The sequence below is a fragment of the Ornithorhynchus anatinus genome, chromosome 21 (assembly GCF_004115215.2).
Source record: "Ornithorhynchus anatinus isolate Pmale09 chromosome 21, mOrnAna1.pri.v4, whole genome shotgun sequence".
NCBI classification, from domain to species: Eukaryota; Metazoa; Chordata; class Mammalia; order Monotremata; family Ornithorhynchidae; genus Ornithorhynchus; species Ornithorhynchus anatinus.
The window spans coordinates 1,271,120-1,284,166 of NC_041748.1; the positions used below are offsets into that span (position 1 = coordinate 1,271,120).

The 13,047-nt window shown below is 62.3% G+C and overlaps 1 protein-coding gene across 1 annotated transcript; it reads left to right on the forward strand.

The window, feature by feature from the left end:
• Nucleotides 1–1,742: 1,742 nt before the first annotated feature.
• DHRS7C (dehydrogenase/reductase 7C) lies at nt 1,743–9,499 on the forward strand. The gene is made up of 7 exons (XM_029049328.2): nt 1,743–1,928; nt 2,243–2,402; nt 3,057–3,169; nt 4,722–4,932; nt 7,627–7,719; nt 8,643–8,792; nt 8,879–9,499. The coding sequence occupies exons 2-7, from the start codon at nt 2,249–2,251 to the stop codon at nt 9,085–9,087; spliced, it is 930 nt and encodes a 309-aa protein (XP_028905161.1). The 5' UTR covers nt 1,743–1,928; nt 2,243–2,248; the 3' UTR covers nt 9,088–9,499.
• Nucleotides 9,500–13,047: the final 3,548 nt, after the last annotated feature.

Genomic DNA, 13,047 nt, shown 5'->3' on the forward strand with positions numbered 1-13,047 from the left:
ACCATCCAACACCCCCGACTCTCCCCCGGTGACCCAGCCCGGACCACCCAACACCCCTGCCTCATCCCTCTCCATCTCTACTCTCCCCCAATCGCCCAACACAGACCATCCCACCCCTCCGATTCTCCCCCCAGTTTCCCAGCGCGGACCGGTCCTCCCGACGCCCCCGGCCCCGTAAGTGTTCCCGGCCGCGGTCTCCATGGGAACGGATGCCTGCGGACCGGGGTCCGGCGGGGGGCACGGAGGGATGCTGGCTCGAACCCGCCGCCCTCCCGCTCCGCATCCTGGGGGGCGGGAGGTGGGATCCGGGGAATAGCGATTCCGCGTTGGCGCCGCCCACCCTTTTCCGGGTTCTATAAATCCCAACCCCGCTCCCCGTGTCTCCGCGGACGGCAGACCCCCGACCCTCAGGGCCCATCCTGGCCCCGGCACCGCCCCGGCCCCCGATCGCCACCGTGCCCCTCCCCGGCCGTGCCAGACTCACACACTCCGACCCCGTCGCTTCGGAAACACTTCACGGACCCTCTCTCCGGACGTTTCGGCAATAATAATGATAACGTCGGTATTTACTAAGCGCTTACTACGTGCCGAGCACCGTTCGAAGCGCTGGGGTAGACACGGGGTCACCGGGTGGCCCCGTGGGGGTGCTCGGGCTTCATCTCTATTTTCCAGATGAGGTCACTGAGGCCCAGAGAAGTGAAGCGACTTGCCCAAGGTCACACAGCTGACCGGTGCCGGAGCCGGGATTAGAACCCACGACCCACGGGGGAGCGTCAGCGGTAACAGCAGCGGTCGTTGGAGTAATACAGCTGCAGTAGAGCGGCATTTGGGATTTATGCACTGTACTAGACGGTTGGGAAGGACTGAAATGAGGAGAACCCCGTCCGCAGAGAGCTTCCACTCCGGAGCGGAAAGAGCCCGGGCTTAGGAGTCAGAGGTCGTGGGTTCGAATCCCGGCTCCGCCGCCTGTCAGCTGTGTGACCTTGGCCGAGTCACTTCACCTCTCTAGGCCTCAGCGACCTCATCTGGAAAATAGGGATGAAGGCGGTGAGCCCCACGTGGGGCAACCTCATCACCTTCTAGCTTCCCCAGCGCTTGGAACGGTGCTCGGCGCATAGTGGTTCGGCGGAAAGAGGCCGGGCTTGGGAGTCAGAGGTCAAGGGTTCGAATGCCGGCTCTGCCCCTTGGCAGCCGGGTGACCGCGGGCGAGTCGCTTCGCTTCTCGGAGCCTCGGTTTCCTCATCCGTCAAAGGGGGATGAAGACGGCGAGCCTCACGTGGGACGACCCGATGACCCCGCGTCTCCCCCGGCGCTTAGAACGGTGCTCTGCGCATAGTGAGCGCTCACCGAATACCGACGTTACCGACTCGTCCGTTCCAAGCGCTCAGTACCGTGCTCCGCGCGTGGTAAGCGCTCACCAAATACTACTGAATTGAATAGATTATTACACGGGGTCATCAGGTCGTCCCACGTGAGGCTCACGGTCTTCATCCCCATTTTACAGATGAGGCCCAGAGGAGCGAAGCGACTCGCCCGCGGTCGCACAGCCGGGCGGAGGCGGGACCCGGACCCCCGGCTCCCGAGCCCGGGCTCTTTTCCGCCGAGCCGCTTCTCGGGTTAAGCTCGGTGGATGCAGGAGGCCCGAGAGGAGACCTATAAAAGGTCCGACCCGGGCTCCCGGAAACAAGATCCGCCCGTCAGCTGATCGGCCGAACTAAAATTACTCTCGTCCGGCCCCTAAGCGACCCCCGGGATCCCAGCGAGGAGGCGGCTCGCGGCACGGGCCCCTCTCCGGTCCCCGGTTTTGATCGCGCCAGATCGAGGGGCGAATCCGGCCGGGAAGCCCTCCGGCCCCGGCCGCGAGCCGTCGCTCTCCGTCGGGCCTCCCGGACGGTCCCGGTCGCCCCGGCGCGGCCCGGCCGAGGGAGGTGGGATCTGGGGCCCGGGAAGGGGAAGGGGGTGGGCGACGGGATCCGCAAATCGGAGGGGGCCGGGGGTGGGGGAGGCCGCGGCCCGGAGATCCGCGGGGCGAAGGAGGGAGGCCGGGGGTCGGGGCGTGAGCCGGGATCCGCGACGGGCGGGGGTTGGGGCTGGGAATCGGGGCCGGGGGCTCGCGGGCGAGCGAAGGCTCCTCGAGTGGGCCGGGGAGCCGGAGGGGGGTCCGGCGCGGCGGTGGCGGACGGGGCCCGGGGCCCCCGGGGGTTCCCGGGGGTCCCGGGGGTGAACGTCGACGGTCCCCCAGGCGGAGATGGGCCTGCCGCTGGTGCTCTTCCTGCCTCTGGTGCTCTTGGCCGGGAGCGGCGTCCTCTTCATCTACCGGCAGGTGTCCGGGCTGTGGGCCAGGTCGGCCGTCCAGAACCGGGTGGTGGTCATCACCGACGCCACGTCGGGCCTGGGGAAGGGTAAGGTCGCCGGGGCGGCCGGACCCGTCCGGACCCCCCCGCCCCTCGCGCCCCAACGCCCCGTCTACGTCCATCCTCGCGGACCGGAGGCGGCCCGTCGCCTCCTCCCGGCCCCCGGCCCGCCCCGGCCCCCTCTTTCGGCCCGGCGGAGGCCAGAAACTCCGGCGAAGCCCTCCGGAATCGGACGGCGCGCTCGAAAGGCCAAGGGAAGGTGGCCGGCCACTCTCCCGAGGGCTCGGGCCGGCCCTCGATACTGACGTCGGTATCTGTTAAGCGCCCACTACGCGCCGGGCACCGCTCTGAGCGGCGGGGGAGATCCGGGGTCGTCGGGCCGTCCCACGGGAGGCTCCCGGGCTTCATCCCCTCGGATGAGGGAACCGAGGCCCAGAGAAGGGAAGCGACTCGCCCACGGTCACCCGGCTGCCGGCATTCGAACCCACGGCCCCGGACTCCCAAGCCCGGGCTCTTTCCACCGAGCCGCGCCGCTTCTCCGATAAGCGCCAGCCAACGAAGGGGGGAGCGAAAGAACTCAGCCGCGTCCCAGAAGGGGGTTCGGGGGGGGGGGGCGGTCCCCCGCGCTCTCCCGAGGGAGGATCCGTCAGGGTGGGCGGAAGGGGAGCGCTCAACAGATAGCCCCGTTATCGTCATCTTTAGAGTGTTCCCGCTTGTTCCACGCCGGCGGGGCGAGGCTGGTGCTGTGCGGCCGCGACTGGGAGAAGCTGGAGGAGCTGTGCGAAGCGCTCCGCGGCGTCGCCGATCCGAGCAAGGTGCGTGGGCGGCCGCCCCCACGGCCTAGCGGCCCGAGCCCGTCGCGGGCCGGGGATGCGTCCGCTTCTCCCCTCCGGACCGTCGTCGGCTCGTCTTGGGGGGTTTTTGTTAAGCGCTCACTATGTGCGAAGCGCCGTTCTCAGCGCCGGTACGGGCGTCATGGGGTGGTCCCACTCGGGGCTCCCGGTCTGAATCCCCATTTTCCAGACGAGGGAACCGAGGCCCGGCGAGGCGAGGCGCCCGGCCCAGGGTCACACGGCTGACGAGAGGCGGAGCCGGGATCGGGGCTCAGCGGAGAGAGGCCGGGCCGGGGAGTCCGAGGTCATGGGTCCGAATCCCCGCCCCTCGGCAGCCGGGGGACCGTGGGCCAGTCGCCTCTCTGGGCCTCAGTTCCCTCATCTGGAAAATGGGGATGAAGAACGGGAGCCTCACGGGGGACGACCCGATGACCCCGGATCTCCCCCGGCGCTTAGAACGGCGCTCGGCGCCTAGCGAGCGCTTAACGGATATCAACGTTATCATTATTATCAGAACCCGCGACCCCCGACCCCCGAGCCCGGAGCTCTTGCCACTGAGCCGCGCCGCTCCTCTAAGCGTCTCGTTACGGGCGGGGAGCGCGTCTACCGATTCTGTTCTAGTGGACTCTCCCAAGCGCCTAGTACAGTGTTCGGCCCATAGTAAGCGCTCAATAGATACGCTCGATCGACCCGCCCCAGCACTTAGTACGGTGCTCTGCACATAGTAAGCGCTCAATAGATACGATCGATCGGCTCGCCCCGGCACTTACTACGGTGCTCTGCGCAGAGTAAGCGCTTAATAGATACAACCGACGGATGGACTCGCCCCAAGCACTTACTACAGTGCTCTGCGCAGAGTAAGCGCTCAATAAATACGCCATAGAGAAGCAGCGCGGCTGGGGAGTCAGAGGTCGTGAGTTCAAAATCCCGGCCCCGCCACTCGCCAGCTGTGTGAGCGCGGGCGAGTCGCTTCACTTCTCTGGGCCTCAGTTGCCCCATCTGTCAAATGGGGATGACGACCGGGAGCCCCGGGTGGGACGGGGACCGGGTTCGACCCGATTATCTCCTACCTACCCCGGCGCCTGATAGAGTGCTCGGCCCGTAGCGAGCGCCTAACGGACACCACGACTATCATCGGCATCCTCATCGGGGGGGGCAGGGGCCCGGAGATATTCAGTAGGATCTTCTGAGCGCTCACTACGTGCAGAGCACCGTACTAAGCGCTCGGGACGGACGGCCCGGCGGCAGGGAGCGACGATCCCCGCCCGACGACGGCCTAGACGGGGAGAAGAGCTGACGGCCGCCCCCGAGAGGCTTCCTCTCTATCGATCCATCGGGAGCAGACTGAGCGCCCGCGCCGCGCGGGGCACTTGGGTGGCCGCCTCGGAGCGGGCACGGCGTCGGCGGGCGCGGCCCCCGCCTCCGGGACCTCCCGATCTGGCGGCCCGTCGACGTCTCCCGGGCCGGGCGCCGTACGGGGGACGCGGATCCCCGGCGGTCCCCTCCGCCGACCGTCTCCCGTCTCGGCCTTCAGACCTTCCCCCCGAGGCTCGTCTTCCTGGACCTCTCGGACATAAACTGCGTCCAGGATGTAGCCAAGGAGGTGTCGGACTGTTACGGCTGCGTGGACGTCCTCGTCAACAACGCCAGCGTGAAGCTGAAAGGGCCGGTCCAGAGCCTCTCCCTGGAGCTGGACAAGGAGATCATGGAGGCCAACTACTTCGGGCCCATCACGCTGACCAAAGGTACCGACCGCGCGGCGACGGACGCCTCCCTGACCTCTGACCCCGCCGGCCCCGGCCCCTCTCCGACCTCCCCGTCCGGCGAGGCGGGGATCTCGGCCTTCCCCTCGGCTCCCCCGTCCCTTCCGCCCCGCTCGGCGGATCCCGTCGGGCCGCGCCTTCACGGCGGCCCCCCCGGGACCCGTCCCGTCCGCCCCCGCGTCGGCCTCCCGTCCGTATCCGTCATCACGGGGACGTGAGGCGGAGCAGCGCGGCTCGGCGGCTTGGGAGTCGGAGGCCGCGGGCGAGTCGCTTCGCTTCTCTGGGCCTCGGTTCCCTCATCTTCACTTCTCCGTGCCTCAGCTCCCTCATCTGTAAAATGGGGATGAAGACGGTGAGCCCCACGTGGGACGACCCGATTCCCCCGGGTCCACCCCGGCGCTTAGAACGGTGCTCGGCACACAGTGAGCGCTTAACAGCCACCAACGTTATTATTAAAACGGGGATGAAGACGTGGGACCATCCGATCCCCCGGCGCTTAGAACGGCGCTCCGCGCGTAGTAAGCGCTTCACAAAGACCGACATTATCATTATATTTATTTTTTAACGTCTGCCTTCCCCTCTCGCCTGTCAGCTCGTTGCGGGCGGGGAATGCGTCTGTCACGTTATTCTTTTGTCCTCTCCCAAGCGCTCAGGGTTCCGCACGCGGTAATGATAATGTCGGTATCTGTTAAGCGCTCACTACGCGCCGAGCACCGTTCTGAGCGCCGGGGGAGACCCGGGGTCATCGGGTCGTCCCCCGTGAGGCTCCCGGTCTCCGTCCCCATTTTCCAGAGGAGGGAACTGGGAGCCCCACGGGGGACGACGACCCGATTCCCCCGCGTCTCCCCCGGCGCCCGGAACGGTGCTCGGCACACAGTGAGCGCTTAACAGATACCGACGTTATTGTTATTAAATACGACCGACTGACATAAGCGCTCGATAAACACCACTGGCCGACTGGCCCCGGCCCCAGCTTAACTCCGTGAACCAAGGGGGTATCCGCAGTTGGGGGACTGTGCTGGACACCCACTGGCTCCCCGAGGTCACCCGGCTCGGAGGGCCGCTGGCGGGGACCGAGCCGCGGCGACGGCCCCCGTCGGGGAAGCGCCGCGGCCTCGCGTCTCGACCCGGGTTCTGATCCTGGGACGCCGGGCGAGCCGCATCCCGTCTCTGGGCCTCAGTTTCCTCCTCTGGAAAAAGGGGCTTCGATCCCCGTTCTTCCTCCCCCCTTCGACCGTCGACCCCGGGGGGGGGGGGGGACGGGGACCGCGGCCGACCCGATTCTCGGAGCTGAGTACGGTGTTTGGCGATGAATGGCGTTTAGCAAGTGCTATTATCGTTGTTGTTATTGCCTTCGAGGGGCGGATCACCCCTCCTACCCCGGAGGAGGTCAGGGGGCCCGAATCCCGGGTCCGCCCCGACCGGGACGGAGGCCTCGCCTTCCCCCCATCTCTCCGCACGCCACCCCCGCACCTTCCCCCCGGGGACCACGGCCTGTAAATATTTATTCTTTCCGGGGAGTCCGTTTCCGCCCATCTCCGGCTACGCGATGTTCCCCCGCGTGTTTACGCGCGCTCCGGGACGGAGCTCGGCACGGAGCGGGGGCCGGGGCTCCCCTGAGCGTCCAACACGGCGCCCCGATCTCGGGGGGGTCCCCCTGGACGCCGGGGAAGCGAGCGACGGTCGTATTAACCGCGCGCGGAGCCCCGTACTAGACGTCGGGCGAGCGCCACGCCGAGCAGGCGGACGCGTCTCCCGCCCCCGGGACGGTCTCGAGGTTGGAACTCGGGGACGGCCAAATGGCAGGGGGTTTGGGCCCGGGGTCACCGGGGTCTCTTCGGCTACCCCCCCCCCCCACCTGCCACCCGGCCCGGCCTACCCGAGGGGGAAACCGAGGAAGAGAAGCGGCGGGGCCCGGCGGACGGAGCCCGGGCCCAGGAGTCGGAAGGACCCGGGTTCTAATCCCGGCCCCGCCTCCTGTCTGCCGGGTGACCTCGGTGGAGTCATTTCGCCGCTCTGGGCTTCCGGCCGCCCCTCCGGTCGATGATGATAAAAATAACGTCGGTATTTGTTGAGCGCTTACTATGTGCACTGTTCTAAGCGCCGGGGGAGATCCAGGGGCATCGGGTCGTCCCACGTGAGGCTCCCGGTCTCCATCCCCATTTGACAGACGAGGGAACTGAGGCACAGAGAAGTGAAGCGACCTCATGATAATAATGATAATGTCGGTGTTTGTTAAGCGCTTACTATGTGCACTGTTCTAAGCGCCGCTCAGTTCCCGCGTCCGCCAAATGGGGATGAAGACCGGGAGCCTCACGTGGGGCCGCCCGATGACCCCTTACCTCCCCCGGCGCTCAGGACGGTGCTCGGCGCATAGTGAGCGCTTAGCAGATGCCGACATTATTATCATCCCCGTCGATATCGGCGCTTAGAACGGTGCTCGGCACACAGGGAGCGCTTCACGAACACCGACGTTAGGGTGACGATTACTGCGATTATTCCCTCTCCGCCTTTCCCCACTGCTCCCCCGACTCTCTCCCCTGTCCCCGTCGGGACCTGGGGACGGGGCGGAAGGACGGGCCGGTCTCCATCTGGCGCCGGATGTCCGCTCCAAGCGCTCAGTACAGTGCTCTCGATCAGGTCGACTGAAGAAACGATTCTCCGATTGACTTTCAGCTCTGCTTCCCGGCATGTTGTCCCGTAGGACCGGCCAGATCGTCCTGGTGAACACCGTGCAGGGGAGAGTGGGGCTGCCCTTCCGCACGGCCTGTAAGTCTCCCGAGAGGGCGAGCCGGGGCGCGGCGGGAGGGGAGAGCGGACCTCCGGGAAGAAGGGGGGGGGGGGGCCGGGGCCGTTCGGGCCCCAGTTTCGAGGTCACCCAAGCGGCCGGGCGGATCCCACATCAGAAGGGCGGCGGAAACGGCCGAGGAGCGGTGCGGCCGCGAGCCGGGGTCGGGAGGGCCCGGGTTCTGATCCCGCTTGTCTGGCGCGTGGCCTCGGGCCAGCCGCTTCGCTCCCCCGGGCCTCGGTGCCTTCATCCGTAACCCGGGGGTCAAGGCTGCGAACCCCCCGATTGGCTTCTATCTGCCCCAGCGTTCGGTACGGTGTCCGGTACAGAGCAGGCGCTTAGCCGACGCCATCCCGCACACGCTCCTCCGGGCCTCGGTTCCCTCGTCTGCAAAATGGGGGTGAAGACCGTGAGCCCCACGAGGGAGAGTCGGACACGACGAGCTCGAATCTCACTCAGCGCCTAGCACGGTGCCCGGCACCCGAGGAAGCGCTTGATAAATAGCGTAAAAATAAACGGGGGAGGGGGGCTTCCCCGTCCCCGATCCCGCCAACGCGGTGGCCGCCGCCGGCCGGGGGCCCGCGCTCGGCCCGTGGCGTCCGGCGAGGGAGCGCGCCGCCCCCCGAGCCCGCCCCCCTCGCCTAGGGAAGCGGCGCGGCGCGGCGGAGAGAGCCCGGGCTTTGGAGTCAGAGGTCCCGGGTTCCAATCCCGGCTCGGCCCCTCGTCGGCCGGGTGACCGCGGGCGGGTCGCTTCGCTTCTCGGCGCCTCGGCCGCCTCCTCTGTCGAATGGGGACGAAGACGGGGACCGCCCGATGACCCCGCGTCTCCCCCAGCGCTCAGAAGGGCGCTCGGCACCCAGCAGGCGCTCCACAGAGCCCCAACGCTGTCGTGACGCCCCGGCAGACGCGGCCTCGAAGCACGCCGTCCTGGGCTTCTTCGACTGCCTGCGGGCCGAGGTGGAAGAGTTCGACGTGGCGGTCAGCACCGTCAGCCCGGCCTTCGTCCGCCCCGCCGGGCCCCGGCCGGGGACCCGGGACGGCCCCGTCCGGAAGCGTGAGTCGCCGGGGGACGGGGTGGCGGGTTCGAGGGCCACCCCGGGGAGGCCCCGGGGCTGACGCCGGGCCGCCCCGCCGGGGCAGTCTTCTTCAGGAAGCCGGCCTACGGGTCCCACCCGGCGGACGTGGCCGAGGAGGTGATGCGCGTCGTCCGCGGGAAGAGGCCGGAGGTCCTGCTGCTCGACCCCCTGCCCCGGGTCGCCCTCTACGTCCGCACCCTCCTGCCCGACCTGTTCTTCGCCGTGACGGGCCGCGGGGTCGAGGACCGGCCGAGCGCCCCGCGGGACGGGTGACCGCCTCGCCCGCCCCGACGGAACCCTTCCGGACGGGCCCCGACGGCGCGTGCGGTCGCCACGGACGAATAACGACGTGGGTGTTGGCTAAGCTGCGCCGAGCGCCGTTCCGAGCGCGGCGCGGGGGCGAGTGAGTCGGAGCTGGGCGACCGCGGGCCGGTCGCTTCGCTTCCCTGGGCCTCGGTTCCCTCATCTGGAAAATGGGATTTAACATCCGACCCCCATCGCCCTGTACCGACCCCGGCGCTCGGAACGGCGCTCGGCACCTAGTGAGCGCTTAACAAATACCAACGTTACTAGTCCCCGTTAAGTATCCGTAATAACGTTGGCGTTCGCTAAGCGCCCGCCGGGTGCCGAGCGCCGTTCTGAGCGCGCGGCACGTAGCGGGCGCTTACTAAATACCAACGTTATTATTGAAGTATCTGTAATAATGTTGGTATTTGTTAAGCGCTCGCTAGGTCTGAGCGCTCGGCACCTAGTGAGCGCTTAACAAATACCAACGTTACTAGTCTCCGTTAAGTACCCGTAATAACGTTGGCGTTCGCTAAGCGCCCGCCGGGTGCCGAGCGCCGTTCTGAGCGCTCGGTACGTGGCGAGCGCTTAATAAATACCAACATTATTAAGTATCTGTAATAACGTTGGTATTTGTTAAGCGCTCGCCAGGTGCCGAGCACCGTTCTGAGCGCTCGGCACCTAGTGAGCGCTTAACAAATACCAACATTATTATTATTATTGTTCTTATTATTAACAAATAATGATAATGTTGGTATCTGTTAAGCGCTCACTATGTGCAGAGCACCGTTCTAAGCGCTGGGGCAGATACGGGGTCATCGGGTCGTCCCACGGGAGGCTCCCAGTTAATCCCCGTTTTCCAGATGAGGGAACGGAGGCCCAGAGAAGTGAAGTGACTGGCCCACGGTCACACAGCTGACAGGTGACAGAGCCGGGATTCGAACCCGCGACCTCTGACTCCCAAGGCCGGGCTCTTGCCACTGAGCGCGTACTGCGGGCGGAGCACCGTACTGAGCGCTTGGGAGAGTCCAATACAGCCACACGCAGCGACATTCCCCGTCCCCGACGAGCTGACGGCCTAGAGTGGCGGCGCGGCTCAGTGGCCAGAGCCCGGGCTTGGGAGTCGGAGGTTGTGGGTTCTAATCCCGGCTCCGCCGCGCGTCTGCTGCGTGACCGTGGGCCAGTCGCTTTACTTCTCTGGGCCTCAGTGACCTCATCCGGAAAATAAGGACAAAGATCGTGACCCCCGTATCTCCCCCAGCGCTCAGAACGGCGCTCGGCACACAGGAGGCGCTTAACAAATACCCTCATTATCATTATTAGAGCGGGGGAGACGGACGTCGATACAAATAAATGAAATGACAGATAAAATGGTGGCGTTGGTTAAGCACCTACTAGGTGCCGAGCGCTGTTCTGAGCGCTGGGGGAGAAACAGGGTCATCAGGTCGTCCCACCCGAGGCTCACGGTTAATCCCCGTTTTACAGATGAGGTCACTGAGGCCCAGAGAAGTGAAGCGACTCGCCCGCAGCCACGCAGCTGATAAGATGTGGACGTAAGGGGACATCGGAGAAGCGGCGCGGCTCAGTGGAGAGAGCCCCGGCTTGGGAGTCGGAGGTCATGGGTTCGGATCCCGGCTCCGCCGCCGATCAGCCGTGTGACCGCGGGCGAGTCGCTTCACTTCTCTGGGCCTCCGTTCCCTCGTCTGCAAAATGGGGATGAACCGTGAGCCCCAGGTGGGACGACCCGCTGACCCCCGTCTCTCCCCCAGCGCTTAGAACGGCGCTCGGCACGTAGTGAGCGCTTCACAGATACCGACGTTATTATTATAAGGGGTGAGGAAGAAAGCGAGTCGGGGCGACGCGGGAGGGAGGAGGGAGGAGAGGAGGGCGCAGTCAGGGAAGGCTTCTCGGAGGAGGAGGAGGAGGTGGGCTTTCCATAAGGCTCTGAAGGAGGGGAGAGTCAAGGTCGGATTCGGGGGCCGCTGGCGGGACGGGGGTCTGGGTCCAACCTCACTTGTCTCCATCCCCCAGCGCTCAGTAGACGGGCTTTGGAGTCAGAGGTCGTGAGTTCGAATCCCAGCTCTGCCACCGGTCGGCCGTGTGACCGCGGGCGAGTCGCTTCGCTCCTCTGGGCCTCGGTTCCCTCATCTGGAAGACGGGGATGAAGACTGGGAGCCCCAAGGGGGACGACCTGATTCCCCTATGTCCACCCCAGCGCTCAGAACAGTGCTATGCACTGGTAGTAAGCGCTTAACAGATACCAACATTATTAGTGCAGTGCCCGGTACCTAGTAAGTGCGTGATGGATATCATAAAATACTCAATTCATCAACTGTATGAGTACGTACCCTGCGCGAAGCACTACGAAAAATACCAGAGCGTTAGAAGACACAATCCCTACCCACAGAGAAGAGGGACTGTATCCAAACCGATCAACTCGTATCTAGCCCGGGGTTCAGCCCAGTGCTTGGCACATAATAAGTGCTTCACAAATTCCACAATTATTATTCTTATTATTCTTATTAACAACTCGTCATCTAGCCCAGGGTTTAGAACTCGTATCTAGCCCGGGGCCTAGCACGGTGCTCGCCACATCGTAAGCGCTTCACGAATAGCGCAGTTATTATTCTCAATATTCTTATCAACGGCTCGTCATCTAGCCCAGGGCTTAGCACGGTGCTCGGCACATCGTAAGCGCTTCACGAATACCGCGATTATTATTATTATTCTTATTAACAACTTGTATCGACCCCAGGGCTTAGAAAAGTGTTTGGCAAACAGCACTGTTATTAAATAGTACTTAAAAAGTACCCCTATCCTTATTATTATTAGCAAATTGTATCTACCCCAGGGCTTAGAACAGCGCTCGGCATATTATAAGTGTTTCGCAAATATCACAGTTATCATTATTATTGATAGCAATAACGACTTGTATCTAGCCCAGTGTTTACAACAGTGTTCAGCACATAAGTGCTTAAAAAGTACCATTATTATTATTAACAACTTGTATCAACCCCAGAGCTTAGAAGAGTGTTCGACAAATAGCATTATTATTAAATAGTGAGTGCTTAAAAGTACCATTATTATTATTAATAAATTGTTTCTACCCCAGTGCTTAGAACAGTGCTTGGCAAACAGTATTATTATTAAATAGTAAGTGCTGAAAAGTATCATTATTATGATTATCATTGTCATTATTAACAAATTGTATCTACCCCAGTGCTTAGAACAGTGCTTGGCAAATAGTATTATTATTAAATAATAAGTGCTTAAAAGTACTATCATTATCATTATTATTATCATTATTATTAACAAATTGTATCTACCCCAGTGCTTAGAACAGTGCTCGGCATATAGTAAGTGCTTAACAAACACCACAGTTAGATTATTAATAATAACAATAACAACTTGTATCTGCCCCAGTGCTTAGAACGGTGCTCGGCGAATAGTATTATTATTAAATAGTAAGTGCTTAAAAAGTACCATTATCATTATTATTATTATTCTTAACAAATTGTATCTACCCCTTTCTTAGAACAGTGCTTGGCAAATAGTATTGTTCTTAAATAATAAGTGCTTAAAAGTACCATTATTATTATTATTATTATTAACAAATTGTATCTACCCCAGTGCTTAGAACAATGCTTGGCAAATAGTATTATTATTAAATAATAAATGCTTAAAAGTACCACTGTTGTTGTTATGATTATTAACAAATTGTATCTACCCCAGTGCTTAGAACAGTGCTTGGCAAATAGAATTATTATTAAAAAGTGCTTAAAAGTACCATTATTATTATTATTATTGTTAACAAATTGTATCTACCCCAGTGCTTAAAACAGTGCTCGGCATACAGTAAGCGCTTAGCAAAATCCACAGTTATTATGTGATTGATAATAAGCAATAACAACTTGTATCTACCCCAGTGCTTAGAACGGTGTTGGACAC